Below are 20,460 nucleotides of genomic sequence, written 5' to 3' on the forward strand. Positions count from 1 at the left end.
CCTCTATCAATCCAAAACTAATCCCAATGCCTCACTCTCTCCCCAGAGCCCTCTATCAATCTAAAACTAATCCCACTGCCTCACTCTCTCCCCAGAGCCCTCTATCAATCCAAACTAATCCCACTGCCCCGCTCTCTCCCCAGAGCCCTCTATCAATCCAAAACTAATCCCACTGCCTCACTCTCTCCCCAGAGCCCTCTATCAATCCAAAACTAATCCCACTGCCCCGCTCTCTCCCCAGAGCCCTCTATCAATCTAAAACTAATCCCACTGCCTCACTCTCTCCCCAGAGCCCTCTATCAATCTAAAACTAATCCCACTGCCTCACTCTCTCCCCAGAGCCCTCTATCAATCCAAAACTAATCCCACTGCCCCGCTCTCTCCCAGAGCCCTCTATCAATCTAAAACTAATCCCACTGCCTCACTCTCTCCCAGAGCCCTCTATCAATCCAAAACTAATCCCACTGCCTCACTCTCTCCCCAGAGCCCTCTATCAATCCAAAACTAATCCCACTGCCCCGCTCTCTCCCCAGAGCCGCCTATCAATCCAAAACTAATCCCACTGTCTCACTCTCTACCCGAGCCCTCTATCAATCCAAAACTAATCCCACTGCCTCACTCTCTACCCGAGCCCTCTATCAATCTAAAACTAATCCCACTGCCTCACTCTCCCCAGAGCCCTCTGTCAATCCAAAACTAATCCCACTGCCTCACTCTCTCCCCAGAGCCCTCTATCAATCTAAAACTAATCCCGCTGCCTCACTCTCCCCAGAGCCTCTATCAATCCAAAACTAATCCCACTGCCTCACTCTCTAAATCCCTGTATAAGTTCCAGAACTAATCCACTGCCCCGCTCTCTCTCCATATCCCTGTATCAATCAAAAACTAATCCCAACTGCCCCACTCTCTCCCCATATCCCTGTATCAATCAAAAACAAATCCCTGCCCTGCTCTCTCCCCATATCCCTGTACCAATCCAAAAACTAATCCCACTGCCCCGCTCTCTCTCTAAATCCCTGTATAAATTCCCAAACTATTCCCCTGCCCCGCTCTCTCCCATATCCCTGTATCAATCCCAATCTAATCCCCGCCCTCTTCCCCATATCCCTGTATCAATCCCAAACTAATCCCACTGCCCCATTCTCTCCCCATAGTTGTGCCAATCCCAAACTAATCCCCGTCCCGCTCGCTCCTTATATCCCTGTATCAATCCCAAATAAATCACCTGCCCCGCTTGCTCCACATAGCCCTGTATCAATCCCAAATAAATCTCCTGCCCTGCTCTCTCCCCATATCCCTGTATCAATCCAAAACTAATCCCACTGCCCCGCTCCCTCTCCAAATCCCTGTATAAATTCCCAAACTAGTCCCACTACACCACTCTCTCCGTATCCCTTCATCATCCTCTGCTTCAAGTGTTTAACCAACTTTCCCTGAACATTATGCAGTGGTCTCTCTTCAATCACTCCCCGTGGCAAACCAACAACCTTCTGTCATCAAACATTTCATGGGGCTTCACAGGTGTACAGGTGAGGTGAGCTCCTAGCTCAATGATGTCATTGCTAACCAAACCTTATACTGATCAGTTGCAAAGTGACTGATTCCTTCAGCATGAAGCAGGGACCAGGAAAGGACGATGCCACCTTCCATACCAGTGCTTCACGATATGTCTTCCCTTTCCTCAACCGAGGATTCCCCTCTACTGTGGTTGACACGGCCCTCGACCGTGTCCGTTCTATCTCCCGCACTTCTGCCCTCACCCCTGCCCCTCCCTCCCGGAATCACGATAGGGTTCCCCTTGTCCTCACCTTTCACCCCACCAGGCTCCACATTCAACGGATCATCCTCCGCCATTTCCGCCACCTCCAGCGTGATCCCACCACCAAACGCATCTTCCCCTCCCCTTTCAGCATTCCGTAGGGACCGCTCTCTCCGCGACACCCTAGTCCACTCCTCTTCCACCCCAACACCCCTTCCCCCGGCACCTTCCTGTGCAAGCGCAGGAGATGCAACACATGCCCTTATACCTCCCCCCTTCCCACTGTCCAGGGCCCCAAACACCCCTTCCAGGTGAAACAGCGATTTACTTGTACTTCTTGCAATTTAGTATACTGTATTCGCTGCTCACGATGTGGTCTCCTCTACATTGGGGAGACCAAACGCAGCTTTGCGGAACATCTCCGTTCAGTCCATAAGGGTGACCCCGAGCTCCCGGTGGCCTGTCACTTTAATTCACCGCTCCATTCCCACTCGGACCTCACCGTCCTCGGCCTCTTGCATTGTTCCATGGAAGCTCAGCGTAAGCTCGAGGAACAGTACCTCATCTTTCGATTAGGCACTCTTACAGCCCTCTGGACTCAACATAGAGTTCAACAATTTCAGATCATAACCTCGGCCCCTATCACATATATATATTTTCTTTTTTTTATCCACACTTTTTGTTTGGCCTTTTTTTCTTCCCTCCCACATGGCAGCTGTCTTCCATTCTGCCAGCGCAATTCACAACTTCATCTAGAGCCATCCTTTGTTCCTTAACCTGTCCCATTACCACCTCCTCTTGCCTTGAATATCTCTTAATGTCTGTCAATGTCTCTTAATCTCTCCTGCTTTCTATCCTATCACTGACCTTCCCTTTTGTTCTTTCATCCCCTTCCCCTTTTCCCCAGCTCCTAAACTTGCTTTCCATTTCCTGCTTTTTTCCAGTTTCTGATGAAAGGTCTTCAACCTGAAAACGTTAACTCTGGTTTCTCTCTCCACGGATGCTGCCTGGCCTGCTGAGTTTTTCCAGCATTTTCTGTTGTTATACCAGGAATAGGGCGGGAGCCGTAAGTGGTCGGACTTGTTTTTTTTGCTGTCTGCCTTTAAGAAATGTTGGGAGTTTTCTGCCACATCTCTAAACAGTGCACGGATAACCTGAGGACATTATCAGGGCAAACCCAGACTGTTTTTCTGGCTCTGTCGCTATGGTGTTTATATTGACAGTGGGGGTAGGCTCGGAGGCGGTGTGATGGGGAGGGAGCTCTTTATTTCCAGCTTCCTCTCTCTGGAAGGTACTGACCCTTGCTGGGTTGCGAGCCCAGGGGTGCCAGCCGCCCTCTGGTACCTAGCCCAAGTGGCCTCGCTTATTGTGAAAGCCTGCTGGTGAACTAATCGAGCAAGGAGGCAGGGTTAGAGCGGGGGCAGGGTAGAGGGGCAGGGTTAGAGCAGGGGCAGGGTTGGGGTGGGGGTGGGGTTAGAGCGGGGGCAGGGTTGGGCCGGAAGCAGGGTTAGAGCGGAGGCAGGGTTAGAGGGAGCCTGGGGTTGGAGATGGGGGTGTTTGTACAATGGAGAATCAGGGACAGAGATCAACTCAAATTCGGGACGTTCTCAATTTTCCAGTCATTGATGAATCAGGAATGCTGAGCCCTTCACTTTAAACTCTGGGCAGTCCTCTCACTGGATAGAGTCCCGTAAATAGCTGCTGATGCATGTCCATTGAAAGCCTCGCTAACTAATGACTCCAAGACACAAGACACAGAAGTGAAAGAAAGACTAAAAAGGAAATGGACTATTCGTGGCCTCGCCCCCCTCCCCATCTCTGTAACCTCCTCCAACCCTCCGAGATATCTGCGCTCCTCCAATTCTGGCCTCTTGCGCATCCCTGATTTTAACTACTCCACCATTGGCAGCCGAACCTTCAGCTACCGAGGCCCTAAGCTCTGGAATTCCCTCCTTAAACCTCTCCGCCTCTCTCTCCTCCTTTAAGATGCTCCTTAAAACCTACCTCTTTGACCAAGCTTTTGGTTACCTGTCCTAATAGCTCCTTATGTGACTCGGTGTCAAATTTTGTTTGATAACATTCCTTTGAAGGGACGTTTTACTATGTTAAAAGCACTATATAAATACAAGTAGTTGTTGTTGGTGATGATTTTCTGCTTCTTGACCGGCCTGGCACGAATGGGGAAGCAAATTAAAAGTCGGCTGTGCGGGTTGAGGGGCGGCAAACAGCTCGGCAACATCAGCAGCAGAGCTGTGGAAAATGACAACATCGAGATCGTAACGCACGTCTTTGCGATCCACATTGTTTGTCGGAGACACAAGAGGAGTTTCTCGTGGAGACGGTGGCTCTTTCTAGACAAAGGAAAGCAGCGCAGACAAAGGGGCAAAGTCAAGAGCAGAGGCCATGGTGGAGAGCTGCTACAGGAGTCACAGGCAGGGCACATCGACAGAGATCCTCAACTCCTCCTCCCCCGACCCCTCTCCCCTCCCTCTCCTCCTCCTCCCCTCCTCATCTTCCACCCCCTCCTCCTCCTCCCTTTCCCTCTCATTCCCCTCTCTCTCCTCTCCTCTCTTCCCCTTCTCATCACCTCTTCCTCCCCCTTCTCTCCCCTCTCCTCTCTTCCACTTCTCATCACCTCTTCCTCCCCCCTCCCCCCCTCCTTCCCCCTCATCCTCCCCATCCCCCTCCTTCCCCATCATCCTCCCCATCCCCCTCCTTCCCCCTCGTCCTCCCCATCTCCCTCCTTCCCCCTATTTCCCCTCCTCCCCCCTATTTCCCCTCCTCCCCCATCCTCCCTCCCCCACCGTCCTCCACCCCCATCCTCCTCCTCCCCTCCTCCCCCCTCCACCCATTCCCCCCCTCTCCCCTCCTCCTCCCCCTATTCCTCCCCCCATTCCCCCTACTCCTCCCCCCAATTCCCCCCTCCTCCTCCCCCCTTCTCCTCCTCCCCCCTTCTCCTCCCCCCCATTCCCCCTCCTCCTCCCCCCCATTCCCCCTCCTCCTCCCCCCTCCTCCTCCCCCCCATTCCCCCTCCCCCCATTCCCCCCTCCTCCTCCCCCCCTTCCCCTCTCCTCCTCCCCCCCATTCCCCCCTCCTCCTCCCATTCCCCCCTCCTCCTCCCCTCCCATTCCCCCTCCTCCTCCCCCCCATTGGCCCCTCCTCCTCCCCCCCATTCCCCCCTCCTCCTCCCCCCCATTCCCCCTCCTCCTCCCCCCCATTCCCCCCTCCTCCTCCCCCCCATTCCCCCCTCCTCCTCCCCCCATTCTCCTCCCATCACCCCTCCTCCCCCATTCCCCCCATCCCCCTCCTCCTGCCCCCCCACCCCCACCCTCCTCCCGCCCCCCCAACCCCACCCTCCTCCCTCCATCCCCCACCCTCCTCCCCCCATCCCCCTCCATCCCCGTCCTCTCCCCCTCCCCCCATCCCCCTCCTCTCCTCCTCCCCATCCCCCTCCTCTCCTCCTCCCCCCATCCCCCTCCTCTCCTCCTCCCCCCATCCCCCTCCTCTCCTCCTCCCCCCATCCCCTCCTCTCCTCCTCCCCCATCCCCCTCCTCTCCTCCTCCCCACATCCCCCTCCTCTCCTCCTCCCCACATCCCCCTCCTCTCCTCCTCCCCCCATCCCCCTCCTCTCCTCCTCCCCCCATCCCCCTCCTCTCCTCCTCCCCATCCCCCTCCTCCCCATCCCCCTCCTCTCCTCCTCCCCGCCACCCCTCCTCTCCTCCTCTCACCCACCCCCTCCTCCTCCCCCCACCCGCTCCTCTCCTCCTCCCCCATCCCCTTCCTCTTCCCCTTCCTCTCCTCCTCCCCCATCCCCTCCTCTCCTCCTCCCCCCCATCCCCCTCCTCTCCTCCTCCCCCCATCCCCCTCCTCTCCTCCTCCCCCCCATCCCCCTCCTCTCCTCCTCCTCCCCATCCCCTTCCTCTCCTCCTCCCCATCCCCTTCCTCTCCTCCCCATCCCCCTCTCATTCTCCCCCATTCCCCTCCTCTCCCTCTCCCCCCATTCCCCTCCTCTCCCTCTCAGCACCTCTTCCTCCATTCCTCCTCCTCCCCTTACCTCCTCCTCCTCTCCCCCTACTCCTCCCCCCCACCCCTCTTCCCCTTCTCATCATCTCTTCCTCCCCTCCTCCGCCCCCATCCCTCTCCCCTCCTCCTCCCGTCCTCCCCACACCCTCCTCCCGGGCACCGCTCAGAGCTCTGTTCCCTGAAGTGTCTGCTGTCTTTGTCCTCAGGTGAATCAGAGAGAGAGAGCGAGACTGACTAGACAGAGACTCCAGAATTTACTGGGGCTTCCCGTGCAGCCACCGCCAACCCTTCCTGTCAGCTCGAATATGTGTTGCACAAAACAAAATCTTACGGTGGAGCTGTGTGTGTGTGTGGCAGAGGCGGGGTTTTAGTCGCGATGTCAAGCGACACGTGGCAGGAAGTGCAGATGGTGCCGGCGCACGTGCACATCAGGGGAGGGCAGGATTGGCTGCAGCACGATGCCTCACGCGGTACAATAGCCTGCCGGCCACTTTCCCCGTCTCGACTCACATCTGAAGGAATGCCGCTCGGGTGAGTTACTGGAATAATACTCCAGAGAAAAACTGGCTCACGAAGGTCCTTTAGGGAAGGAAACCTGCCATCCTTACCCGGCCTGGCCTATACGTGACTCCAGTCCCACACCAACGTGGTTGACTCTGAACTGCCCTCTGAAGTGGTCTAGAAAGACCCTCAGTTGTATCAAACCCGCTACCAGTGGTTCAATAAGATGGCCCACCACCACCTTCTCAGGGCAACTAGTGGCGGTCAATAATTGTTAGGCTTTGCCAGTCATGCTTACATTCGAGAATGAATAAGAATCGGAACTTGGGTGAGGTATAAGAGGGCTGGGCCTCAGCAAAGACCAGACTATGAGAATCGGGGCGGGGGTGGGGAAAATTGAATGAGATTAGAATAAACCCAATTTATGAATGTATTAACTATCAACACAGTTAAACAGAGGACCCCTTTCTTTATATTTTAAATGTAGCGGGGACATTGCAGACCCGTGGACAGAGTTAACAGCTGAGCTTCAATGTAGAAAGGGACGCTGCAGAGCTCCTGTGGAAACATCTGAGGGACCTGGTGACTCGAGTAACACAACTACTGGTCTCAGTGATGATAAACAGCATGCGTGGCAAGAGACTGCGCATCACCACGGCAACCACCATGGCATGTAGGCCGCACCTCAAACCGGGGCCTTCACCCCCACCCTGAAGGAAAGAAATTCACTGGCTGAAGGAGCTGCACACACTCCCCCACCCCAAGCACGAGCTGACTCTCGAGGACGAGCAAGACCCTCTATATCAAGCGATGCAGCTTGGTGCTGGTAATGTCATGGGACGGGCCCTGTGTGGTACTCCCGCTGCCGCCGAAACCCTACACTGAGTATAGAAGATTAAGGTTTCGGAGAACAAGCTCCGAGGCAGCCCAGGGCCTTTTGGTGGTCCAGAGAGTGCCCATAGGGTGGGGGGAGGGGTGTTAGGACTATATAACCCATGTACTTGCACAGGGGCCTGAGCAGATCCAGTGAGATGACACCGTACGCAATGGTAATAGGTGCTTCCTGATCATTTTGCCAACTTTTCCAAGTTACACACACTATCCCAACTTGGAAATATATCCCCATTTCTTCATCATCGCTGGGTCAAAATCCTGTAAATCCTTCCCTAACCTTCACCACACAGACTGCAGCAGTTCAAGAAAGCGGCTCACCACCTCCTTCTCAAGGGCAATTAGGGATGGGCAATAAATGCCGGCAATGTCCACATCCCAAAAATGATATATTAAAAAACTAACTTTAATATTACTGTTTGCAAACATTACCATGACTACACTTCAAAAGTACATCATTGGCTGTGTAGTATTTTAGGACATCCTGAGGTCGTGAACGGCGATATAGAAATCCAAGTTCTATTTTTCTTTTACCTACTTGTTTCAGGCTCAAATCTGCACACTTGTATTTATATCACGCCTTTCGCGATCTCAGGACATCCCAAAGCACTTTTCTGAAGTGTGGTCACTGTTGTAATGTAGATAACACGGCAGCTGATTTGCCCACAGCAAAGTCCCAAAATCAGCAATGAGATAATGACCAGATTTCAAATTTCCAGCATCCGCGGTATCTTACTTTTGTGCTGTAATTACCAGATAATCTGTTTTTTTAGTGATGTTGGTTGAGGGATAAATATTGGCCAGGACACCAGGGAGAACTCCCCTGCTCTTCTTCAAATAGTGCCATGGGATCTTTTACATCCACCTGAGAGTGCAGAAGGGGCCTCAGTTTAACTTCTACATCTGAAAGATGCTCCCTCAGTACAACACTGGGAGTGGCAGCCTGGATTATGTGCTGAAGTCCTTAGAGTAGGACCTGAACCCATAGCCTTTTGACTCAGAGGCGAGAGTGCTAACCACTGAGCCACGGCTGAGACTCAGCACCAGTGTCCAGTGCAGAAGCGTAGGGAGCCCCTAGCCGAACCTTTTCTATAGGGCCTCCGACAGGTCACCATGACAGGAAAGAAACGGGGATGGCGGAGCTGCTAGGCTGCAGGCGCACTGAGCGGGCCTCGATCTTCCCTGCACTCTCACCCACAGCACTGGGGAAAGACAAGCACTGCAGCGAAGGACCCGCTTGCCATGGGACCTCAAGCGAATGGATTGTGCCTGGTTTCAGTGGGTGCGCCAGAGCGCCATTATCTGATAGGTGCGTGTGAGCTAGGGAGGAAGTGCGTGTGAGCCAGGGAGGAAACCACCCTGACTAGAAAGCCAGCGCTGGGTGTGTAGATATCCTGACGGCTGATATGAAACTTCGCCACAGCCCACAAGCCACAGAGAGCTGTCAGCTGCGAACACCGCCTCAAAGTTATGGTTTTAAACAGTCGCCGTCGCCTTCACCGTGAACTATTCTACAATCCCACCCCCACCCCAGATATGGAGAATGTCATGGGGCTTAAAGGGTTAAATTATGAGGACAGGTTGCATAGACTAGGCTTATATTCCCTTGAGTATAGAAGATTAAGAGTGAACTAATTGAGGTATTTAAGATGATTAAAGGAGTTGGTAGCGTAGATAGAAACTATTTCCTCCAGTGGGAGAGTCCAGAACAAGGGGGCATAACCTTAAAATTAGAGCTAGGCTGGTCAGGGGTGATGTCAGGAAGCACTTCTTCACACAAAGGGTAGTGGAAATCGGGAACTCTCCCCCCAAAAAGCTGCTAAGGCTGGGGGCTAATTGAAAATTTCCAAACTGAGATTGATAGGTTTTTGTTAGGCAAGGGTATTGAGGGTTATGGAACCAAGGCGAGTGGATGAAGTTAAGATACAGATCAGCCATGATCTAATTGAGTGGCGGAACAGACTCGAGGGGCTGAACGGCCTACTCATGTCCCTATGTACCAAAAATACCAGCCCTCAGCCCAGGGAGGGGGTAAGACACAACACTTGTCATTCTGTAAAACTGGCCTGCCAACTGCCCACAGGCAGCTTTGCAGGTTACATAAGGTCAACCCCACAGGTCAGGTGAGCTCAAACTCCCACCAGCTCCCCTTCCTCCCTCTCTCCCCCCTTCCCTGTCTGTCTGTCTCCATCTCCCCCTCTCCCCTACCTCTTTCGCCTTTCCCCTCCCTCTCTTTCACCCCCTCCCTCTCTTTCTCCCATCCCTCCCACTGTCTTTCTCTTTCTCCCTCCATCCTCCCTCGATCCCTCTCCCTCCATCCTCCCTCTATTGCCTGAAAACACTCTGCAGTTAACTCCCGGTTGTTTCTGTTTCCCAGTCTGGCAGGAAGCTTGTTCCTATAAATAAAGCGAGAGAGAGAGAGGCTCTAATGTTCGTTTGGGAGGGAGGACTCCCCCGCCGGACTGACAGCAAACTGCTGACGGAACAAATTCCCGACTGGAAGGTGGAGCGGCCTGTCCCGGGATAAAGCGGCCCAACTCCAGCAACGACTGCTAACGTTCGCAGGCGCACTTAATCCCTGTGACCCGGGGGTGGGGGGCCTGGCGAGGGAGGGGGCGGAGAGAAGAGTTTCGGTGTCAGCTGCGAGCAGGCACCTCGTTGCCCCTCTGCCCATCCCCTCAGCCGCTGCGCTGGCTCAGCGAACAGCCTCCAGATCGCACAGAACCGCGGCTTCTCACACACACATTCTCCACATTCCACGTCCAGTCCCTCGGCGGAAATACAGGCACTGGGAGCAGGAGGAGGGGGTGCGGGTCCCTTAAATAATTTAAAAAATAAACAACCAAGGGGCAGACTCACTGAGGTGGAGGTAGGCCTCGGCATCCATGGTGCAGGAGTGAATCCCTCGCTCGCTTCCTGCTGGATTCCAGCACAGACTCGGGCATAGCATTTGCTGCTGCTCTCCTGAACCGTGGGCCTGGCTGCAGCTAGTCAGACTCACTCACTCACTCACACTCTCTCTCACTCACTGGCTGGCTGTACTCTGAGCTGCTTCAGTCAGAAGGGGCCCTGGAGAGGGGGAGGGGGTGCTGAGTGTGTATGTGTGGGGGAGGTTGGCCATTTCAATTGCCAGCACTGCTTGCCTCCCTCCTCCTCTCTTTCCCTGGGAATTACCTGTGTTGGGGAGGTGGGTGTTGGAAGTAAACAGCGGTTTAAAAAAAATCCCCTTGGCCCTAAGGGAATATTTAGTTTCCCTCAGTCCTGCCTACCTCTCTGCAGGAAGGCTGTGATTATCATTATTGCTTAAATGCAGTAGCATCCCGAGTGCAAAAACGCAGCCTATGGTCGCTTCTATGTGTCAACTAGACACTGCTCACCCACCCACCCCCGCACTGTTTCCCCTGTCGTTGCGCCTCGGTGTATGGGATGTGACTCTGTATTACCCAGCCACCTCCTGTTGTGTCGGATGCAGCCCGTTTACATCGCAGGGGCAGGTCTGACTGCAAGGGAGCGAGTGGGCGCATGCCGGATTAGCACGCGCTATCGCTGGGCAGTCATATGTGCTGGTTTAAACCGGCTCCATGTATGCGATCCTGTAACCGCATGGGTGCGATCTCACAGCTGCTGTGTGTGATTTCACAGTTGCAATGTTGTCTCACAGTTGTGTGCAATCTGACAGCTGCACATGTGCCATCTCACAGCTGCACATGCGTGATCTCATAGCTGCACGTGTGCGGTCTGATAGCTGCGCGTGTGCCATCTCACAGCCACACTTGTGAGCAATCTAACAGCTGCACGTGTGCAATCTGACAGCTGCACGTGTGCCATCTCACAGCCACACTTGTGAGCAATCTAACAGCTGCACGTGTGCCATCTCACAGCCACACTTGTGAGCAATCTAACAGCTGCACTTGTGCAATCTGACAGCTGCACGTGTGCCATCTCACAGCTGCCACGTGCGATTTGACAGTGTGCCATCTCACAGCTGTCGTGTGCGATTTAACAGCAGCACATGTGCCATCTCACAGCTACGTGTGTGACCTGACAGCTGCATGTATGCCATCTCACAGGTGCATGTGTGTAATCTCACAGCTGCACGTATGTGCAATCTGACAGCTGCACGTATGCGATCTGACAACTGTGCGCATACAATTTCAGAGCTTTACTTGTGCAATCGCACACCTGCACATCCAACCGCTGAGTGTGTATGACTTTCTCATTCTGATCACGGACTTTCCCAAATGTGGTAGGTGGGGGGGTTAGTTAAACCACATTGTAGGCCTGTATGGGGAGGCTGAAAGCTCAACCCCCTGCCTCCCCACCCCCCACACCCCTTCCATGGTCAGAATAAAGTCTGGTTCACACTTTAGTCATTTACAGACTTTGCACTTAGAAAACAGATATCTGGTCCAAAAGCGGGCAAGAGCCAGCTCAAAGATACGCCTTTTAGCGGGTTGTATCTTGAAACTGGCCGATTGTGCTTTGGTGTTGCTCACGAGGAATGCAGATCACCAGATACCCTGATGTCGGGGCGGTTGGAAGCGGGAGGTCATGTGATGAAATTCCCAGGAATACATCAAATCAGAGTTGGCAAACCTATGAATGGCCAACATCAAGGTAATACATATTGGGAGTGCAGTTGCGCAGTCTACCTCTCTCTGAAGTGAAGTCCATGAGAGTTTAACTACACAGGAGCCCTGATAAAGGCCAGAACTGATCAGCAAAGGATGGTTCTATCTGGGACCGAACACTGCAGTGAGTTAGCACATATCAGTGACTTGGGTTCAGAACTACAAAGTAAACAACTTGCATTTTTATAGTGCTTTTCACGACCTCAGGATGTCCCAAAGTACTTTACAGCCAATGAAGTACTTTTGAAGTCATAGAGTCATAACGGAAGGAGGCCATTTGGCCCAACGAGTCCGCGCCGGCTCTCTGCAGAGCAATCCAGTCATTCCCATTCCTTCGCTCTATCCCCCTAGCCCTGCAAGTTTATTTCCCTCAAGTGCCTATCCGGTCTCCCCTTGAAAACATTGAGTGTCTCCGCTTCCACCACATCCGTCGACAGCGAGTTCCAGGTCCTCACCACTCGCTGCGTAAAAAAGTTTTTCCTCACATCCCCCATGTACCTCTTGTCCAAAACCTTAAATCTATGCCCCCTAGTCCTTGTATCATTAACTAGTGGGAACAGCCTTTCCCCATCTAGCCTATCCAAACCCGTCATAATCTTGTACACCTCTATCAAATCACCCCTCAACCTCCTTTGCTCTAATGAAAACAAATCCAGCTTCTCCAACTTGTCCTTGTAGCTAAGATCCACCATCCCCGAAACCATTCTGGTAAATCTCCTCTGCACCCTCTCAAGTGCCTTCACATCCTTCCTAAAGTGTGGTGACCAGAACTGGATGCAATACTCCAGTTGTGGCCTAACCAGCGCTTTATAAAGGTTCAGCATAACTTCTCTACTTTTTTACTCAATACCTCTATTTATGAAGCCGAAGATCCTATATGTTTTGCTAACCACTCTCTCAATATGTCCCGCCACCTTCAAGGACTTATGCACATTAACTCCCTCTGTCCCTGCACACTCTTTAAAACTGTGCCATTAAGTGTATATCGCCTCTCCCTGTTCCTTCTGACAAAATGCATCACCTCACACTTCTCTGTACAGTATTAAATTCCATCTTGCCACTTGTCTGCCCATTCTGCTAGCCTTTCTATGTCCTGTTGCAGTCGATTGGTATCATCCTTACTGTTTGCCACACCCCCAAGTTTGGTGTCATCGGCAAATTTAGAAATTCTACTTTGTATTCCAATATCCAGGTCATTTATATATATCAAAAAAAGCAGTGGCCCCAGCACTGACACTTGGGGAACACCACTGTCTACCATCTTCCAGTCTGAAAAACAGCCTTTTACCACAACTCGCTGTTTTCTGTCCTTAAGCCAATTCCTTATCCAAGCTGCCACTGACCCACCTATTCCATGAGCCTCAATTTTGTTAACCAGCCTTCTATGTGGTACTTTGTCAAATGCCTTCCTAAAATCCATATAGACAACATCCACTGCATTCCCTTCATCAGTCCTCCCTGTTACTTCCTCCATTTCCAACACTACAATGTCTTCCTTAATCAGCACTGCCACCCCACTTCCCTATCTTTTCTGAACACCTTGTACCCTTGAATATTAAGTGCCCAGTTCTCACCATTTTTAAGCCACGTTTCCATTATTGCCACAACATCATATTGCCACATGGCTAATTGTACTTGTAGCTCACCAACCTTATTCCCACACTTTGTGCGTTTACGTACATGCATTCTAGACCCATTTTTGAATTTTTCATAGTCTTTCTTAGTCTGCTCCTATCTAATATGGCACTACTTCCGCCTCTCGTACTACTTTCTTCTCTAGTACTATCCAACACACTCACTCTTTTATGTCATCACTGTTGCAATGAAAGGTAATTTGAGATGAAAGATTCTGTAATGAGTGAGAAACCTCAGTCTGGTTAAGAATGGGCCTGCGATAAGGTACCACATAATAGACTAATGAATAAGGTCAGAGCGTGTGGAGTCAGGGGGCAAGTAGCAGAATGGATAGCTGGCTGGCTGCAAGACAGAAAGCAGAGAGTAGTGGTAAAGGGTAGCTGTTCACGGTGGCAGAAGATGGGTAGTGGTGTTCCATAAGGATCAGTGCTGGGACCACTTGTTCACAATTTATATTAAATTGCGGGGGAGAGTCAATACTGAGAAGGACTACAACAAATTACACAAAGACATTAATAAACTTGCAGAATGGGCATATAATTGGCAAATGAATTTCAACATAGATAAGAGTGAGGTATTACATTTTGGTAAGAAAAATAAGGAGGTTACATATTACTTGGAAAATAAGAATCTACTTGAAGTAGAGGAGCAAAGGGATCTGGGCATACAAATACACAAATCACTAAAGGTTGCGATGCAGGTCAATAAGTCCATAACAAAAGCAAACCAAGCACTAGAGTTTATTTCTAGAGGGATAGAATTGAAAGGTAGAGAGGCTATGCTACACTTGTATCGAACCTTGGTTAAACCACACTTGGAGTTCTGTGTACAGTTCTGGTTGCCATATTATAAAAAGGATATAGAGGCACTGGAGATGGTGCAATAAAAGGTTTACAAGGATGATACCAGAAATGCGAGGTTGTACCTATCTGGAAAGGATGAACAGACTGGGTCTCTTTTCTCTTGAAAAGAGAAGGCTGAGGGGTGACCTAATAGAGGTCATTGAAGTTATGACAGGTTTTGGTAAAGTAGCCACACAGAGAGTGTTTCCACTTGTGGGGAAGAGCAAAACTAGAGACCATCAGTATAAGATCGTCACCAAGAAATCAAATAGGGAGTTCAGAAGAAACTTCTTTACCCAAAGAGTGGTGAGAATGTGGAACTCGCTACTATAGGGAGTGGTTGAGGCAAATAGTATAGATGCATTTAAGGGGAAGCTAGATAAGCATATGAGGGAGAAGGGTATAGAGGGTTATGCTGATAGAGTTAGATGAGGAAGGATGGGAGGAGCTGGCATAGACTGGTTGGGCCAAATGGTCTGTTTCCCTGCTTTATATTCTATATATGTATTTCTAAGCAATTCTATGAACTGCATTGCACAAAACTGATGACAACTTGGCACAATTTAACAACCTCACTGAGATAGACAAGGGAGTGTAGTGCAGGAGATGGAAGTGTCAGCAAGCTTGGATGGCTCCTCTACTCAGTCGCAACAACACGTCTTCATCTCAGAGGAGCTCCCTGCTGCACCCATCTTATATTCCCATTTCCCACACCTGCCATTCTTGTTACGTGCCTCAATGAGATCGCCAACTCACTGCCAAATTAGTAGTGTTTTTATTTTGCGCTGAGGGGCCCAGTAGGGACAGAGTTGAAACTGCCCAAAACTAATTTCCTGAGAAAACCTTACAGCAGTGAACTGAGATTTCCATCCCCTCACTTTGGGTTGGATTCAAAGCTTGGTCCTTGAAGTGAAAGGACGGTGCCCAGCAGTCTGTGAGACTCAGCAACCCTCAGAACCCGATAGTTAACCTCTCAAAAACTGATTGTTAACCCCTCCCATGAACTGATTGTTAATCCCCCCTCCAGAAACCCAATTGGACAAATGTGGAGAAGTGGGTACCAGGTGAGCTGTGGGCCATTTTCTGTATGATGCTGCAATGTGCTACCGATGCGACGACTTGTTACAGCATGAGCTATTTCCTCTCGCAGGGTGTTTGACAAGTGCATGTGGGGGGGAAACGGGTTACCAAATGTGCTTTCGGGAAAGCAATGCCACTTTAAGAAACCCATGACTAGCTGTGCAAGCACAGCGTATTGAGGGATCAATTAATGACCTCTTTAACTCGGTAACAGTGTGGGTCATTGTTTTGTTTGGGCATATTTCATGCCCTACTCTCAGCATTACAAGTTCCATCTATTCAACAACTGGAGTCCAGCCAGAGTAAATGTGATGCATTCAGCTCTTTAAAGGGACAGGACACCTCAAGTCCAGGCATACAGAAGGGATGACATCAGCCACATCAAAACCCGGCGTGCCACTCGATCCCGGGCATCAATCGATCTCCCCCTGCCCTAGAGAGAAGGTTTGTCAAAAGAATGTTTTCTCTGTGAGGACGCTGCCCCTTTAAAACAGAATCCCAGTGTGACGTCTCTCAGACAGTTTGGGTAACGTAACCTGGCCATCTCTTTTGCGCTGAAAGATGCGGGGCCAGCGCGAGGCCAGGGTAGCAGAGAGGCAACAGATGGCACATGGGGGAGGGGGAGGAAAGTTTAGTATTATGTAACTTCTGAAGGAGCACTTGTCTTTTAAGGCTACCGAGGAGAAACTGTGTAATCTGACTATTCAATGCCATTATAAAACTTCTAAAAGAGAGCGACGCCGACTTTACGATCTGTTACACTCCACGAATGTGGGAAGTGGGAGTAGAATAGTGGGAAGCACTCGATGTGTGTGTGTGCACATGCGTGTGCATTCGTGAGTGAGTGCGTGCAAATCCCTGGAATGGGACTTGGACCCACCATCTTCTGAACTTACTGAGCCATGGCCGACCCTCATAGGACTTGACAAATCAGCACGGCTGTGCGCCAAAACTTCACATTGCTATCGGGCTTTCAGGAGGTTGGCTCAGTGGGTAAAAGCACTGGTCAGTGTCCAGCTAAAGCCACACTGACCAAGGTGGTCCTCTTTTCGATGTCTGGCATGTGCTAAATTAGTTGACCTCAGGCAATCCCATCACATGACTCAGACAGGTAATGTGTCAGCTGTGGCTCAGTGGGTAGCACCTTTGCCTCTGAATCAGAAGATCATGGGTTCATAGTCCCACTCCTGAGACTTGAGCCCATAATCCAGGGCTGACACTTCAAATCAGTACTGAGGAAGTGCTTCACTGTCGGAGGTGTTGTCTTTTGGTTGAGACGTTAAACCGAGGCTTCATCTGCAGTCTCAAGTAGATGTAAAGGATCCCACGGCACTATTTTGAAGAAGAGCAGGGGAGTTCTACCTGTTGTCCTGGTCAATATTTATCCCTCAGCCAACACCACTGAAAGAACAGATGATCTGCTCATTATCACTGTTTGTGGGATCTTGCTGTGCGCAAATTGGCTGCTGCGTTTCCCCACATTACAACAGTGACTACCCTTCAAAAGTACTTCATTGGCTATAAAGCGCTTTGGGACATCCTAAAGTTATGAAAGGCGCTATCTAATTGCAAGTTTGTTCTTTCTTCTCAACAGGCACAGAGCCTCGCCTGCTGAGGGCAATGATTTTTTGGCTGAGAGCGTGTGATTTCCAGATGTGCGCTCCCAGCAGGCAATGCTCCTAGCCAGGAACGTGCCATCGAAAATTTACCCTGAAGGAGAGCATGTGGTTCTCCCAGTGAGATCCTGGCCAATATTCTCCCTCACCCAACACCAACCAAAGGAATGAACCAGTCATTCTCCTCACTTTTATCAGGGGAAATCTCTGCACCCGTCAAATGGCTCCCGCTTGTGCCTATGTGACATAAGCCACTGCACTTCCAGGCGGCCCGTCGTACGTGAAGGGCTTTCTACGAGGCAGTGTGTAAATACAAACCTGTCGTCCAGCCAAGGGCAACGTTTGCCTTGCAGAAGGGGCCCCGTGCTCAAGTTCAGTTCGGTTTGGAGCCCTTACATTTCATTATGAGATGTTAAGAGTATAAGAGTAAACAGGTCTGCAGAGCACAGTGCAGGATTAAAACAGAGTGTACTTAAACAGTGTGTTTTATTTGGGAATTTGGAAAGAGTGGGAATTTCTGGTAAGTATTGGGTAAGTAGTAAATGTAATAAGTGAAATTTAGTTGAACAATTTGATTTTAACCTAGAACTTTAACAACTGTAGTTAACAGAAGCTGCCTGCCAGTGGCAGCTTTGAGTGTTCATCTTGAATAGATGCTAATCACCAGGAGCAGGGGAGCTGAGCCAACACTTGTAAATTGGGTGAGGCTCCTAGAGTATAAGAGTAAACAGGTCTGCAGAGCACAGAGTGGTCTGCACAGAGCAGGATTAAAATGGAGTGTACTTAAACAGAGTGTTTTATTTGGGAATTTGAAAAGAGTGGGAATTCAGAGAAGAGGGGGAAAGAGTTGTTGCTTTTTGGCTAGATGACTTGTACTGCTTTGAGTCACAGGTAGATATTTAATTTCAGTACTCATAACTTAATCTAGATCAAGTAAGTAGTCAAGAAATTACACTGTAAACTAAGTTACCTAATTACAAATTACATTTAATTTAATTAAATAAAGCAAGGTCATATAGGGATGGCAGTGCAGGTGGTGTGCCACAACTGCAGCATGTGGGAGTTTGTGGAGAGCACTGTGATCCCGGACAATCACGTTTGCAGTAAGTGCCTGCATCTTGAGGAACTTCAGCGCAGAGATTTTGAGCTGGAGCCTGAGGTGCAGACATTGCGGGGCATCAGGGATGGGGAGCGTTACCTGGACACTTTGATCCAGGAGGCAGTCACACCTCTTAGGTTAGGTAGTGATACAGGCCTGGTTAGTGGTCGGGGACAGGGAGGGTGTGACTGCAACTCAGGCAAGTAAGGGGACCCCAGGTGCAGTGCTGGAGGAGCCTCAGCCTTTGCCCTTGTCCAACAGGTATGAGGTTCTTGCTGCCTGTGTGGATGAGGGAAATGCCTGCAGGATGGATGAGCAAGCTGACCATGGCACCATGGTGCTGGAGGCCATTCAAGTGGGGGGAGTGAAAGGGAATGTAGTTGAGGTAGGGGGCAGTATATAGCCAGGGGGATAGATACTGTTCTCTGCAGCCAAGACCGAGAGTTCCGAAGTTGTGCTGCGTGCCCAGTGCCAGAGTTAAAGACATCTCCTCGTGGCTGGAGAAGAACTTGGAGTGGGAGGGGGAGGATCCAGTTGTCGTGGTCCACGTAGGAACCAACGACATAGGTAGAACTAGGAATGAAATTCTACTGAGGGAGTTTGAGGAGCTAGGATCCAAATTAAAAAGCAAAACCTCAAAGGTAATAATCTCTGGATTGTTATCTGAGCCAAGCGCAAATTGGCATAGGGACAAACAGATTAGAGGTTTAAATGCGTGGCTCAAAGAGTGGCGTGGGAGGAAGGGGTTTTAGTTCATGGGGCACTGGCACCAGTACTGGGGAAAGAGGGAGCTGTTCCGTTGTGACGGGCTCCACTTAAACCGGACTGGGACCAGTGTCCTGGCAAACTGAATAACTAGGGCAGTAGACAGGGCTTTAAAATAATGAAGGAGGGGGGGGGGAGGGAAAAAGGAGGGAGGGGAGAGGGGCATGGGAGGATTCAGGAAAGAGTAAGTTTAAAAGCAGCTAGAGCAAAGTAGAGTTTTGGATAAAAATAAGCAGAGTGGGTCAGGAGGGACAGAGAGAGTAACAAAGGTAATAGGGCATCAGTGACTAAGGTGACATCAGAGAAAAATAGAAATAAGTCAAAGCTAAAGGCACTATATCTGAATGCGCGAAGCATTTGCAACAAAATAGATGAATTAATAGCGCAGATAGAAATTACTAGGTTTGATCTAATAGCCATTACGGAGACGTGGTTGCAATATGGCCAAGGTTGGGAACTAAATATTCCTGGATACTTAACTTTTAGAAGAGATAGGCAAAATGGAAAAGGAGGAGGGGTAGCCCTGATAATAAAGGGTAGGATAAAGACAGTAGAGGGAAAGGATCTTGGCTCCAAAAATCGAGAAGTAGAATCAGTTTGGGTGGTGCTAAGACACAGCAAGGGACAGAAGACATTGGTGCGGGTTGTTTATAGGCCCCCAAACAGTAGTTGTAATGTAGGGCAGAGTATAAATCAGGAAATTAGAGGCACATATAACAAGGGTAATACAATAATCATGGGGGACTTTAATTTACATTTAGACTGGGCAAACCGAATTTGCAGTAATAGTGTGGAGGACGAATTCATGGAATGCATGCAGGATAGTTTTCTAGATCAGTATGTTGAGGAACCAACTGGGAAACAGGCTATTTTAGATCTAGTATTGTGCAATGAGAAAGGGTTAATTAATAACCCTGTAGTAAAGGGGCCTTTAGGGAAGAGTGACCATAATATGATAAAATTTTATATTGAGTTTGAAAGTGATTTAGATAAATCCGAAACTAGGGTCTTAAATCTAAACAAAGCAAACTACGTAGGTATGAGGGGCGAGTTGGCTAAGGTAGATTGGCAAATGACATTAAAAGGTATGATGATAGAGAAGCAATGGCTACCATTTAAAGAATTAATACATAATTTACAACAAATATACATTCCTTAAAGACACAAAAACCTCACAGGCAAAGTGGTCCAACCGTGGCTAACGAGAAGTTAAAGATAGTTAGACATAAAAACAGACTATAAAAGCTTCTATAGGTATGTAAAAAGGAAAAGATTAGCAAAAGTAAATGTGGGTCCCTTACAGGCTGAGACAGGAGAAATAATAGTGGGGAATAAGGAAATCACAAAGAAATTAAACAAATACTTTGTGTCTGTCTTCATGGAAGAAGACGCAAAAAACTTCCCGGAAATAGTGGAGAACCAAGGGTCTAGCGAGAATGAGGAACTAAAAGAAATTAGTATTAGTAAAAAAATAGTACTGGAGAAATTTATCGGACTGAAAGCCAATAAATCCCCTAGACCTGATGGCCTACATCCTAGGGGTTAGAAAGAAGTGGCTATAGTGATAGTGGATGCATTGGTTGACATTTTCCAAAATTCCATAGATTCTGGAATGGTT

The 20,460-nt window shown here is 49.8% G+C and overlaps 1 protein-coding gene across 2 annotated transcripts in view; it reads right to left on the bottom strand.

Moving 5' to 3' along the window:
• Window positions 1-10,198, bottom strand: part of LOC147121722 (retinoic acid receptor RXR-gamma-A-like) — a 387,129-nt gene extending 376,931 nt beyond the window's left edge. For both annotated transcript variants that reach the window (XM_085982171.1, XM_085982169.1), the window contains exon 1: window positions 10,034-10,198. In XM_085982171.1, coding sequence (XP_085838297.1) covers window positions 10,034-10,124 — 91 coding nt within the window. In that variant the 5' untranslated portion in view covers window positions 10,125-10,198. The remainder of the gene's footprint in view (window positions 1-10,033) is intronic.
• Between the last annotated feature and the right edge of the window lie 10,262 nt (window positions 10,199-20,460).

This window comes from Somniosus microcephalus, chromosome 3, assembly GCF_052327205.1.
Source record: "Somniosus microcephalus isolate GS21.2 chromosome 3, FLI_Smic_1.0, whole genome shotgun sequence".
Taxonomy (NCBI): Eukaryota; Metazoa; Chordata; class Chondrichthyes; order Squaliformes; family Somniosidae; genus Somniosus; species Somniosus microcephalus.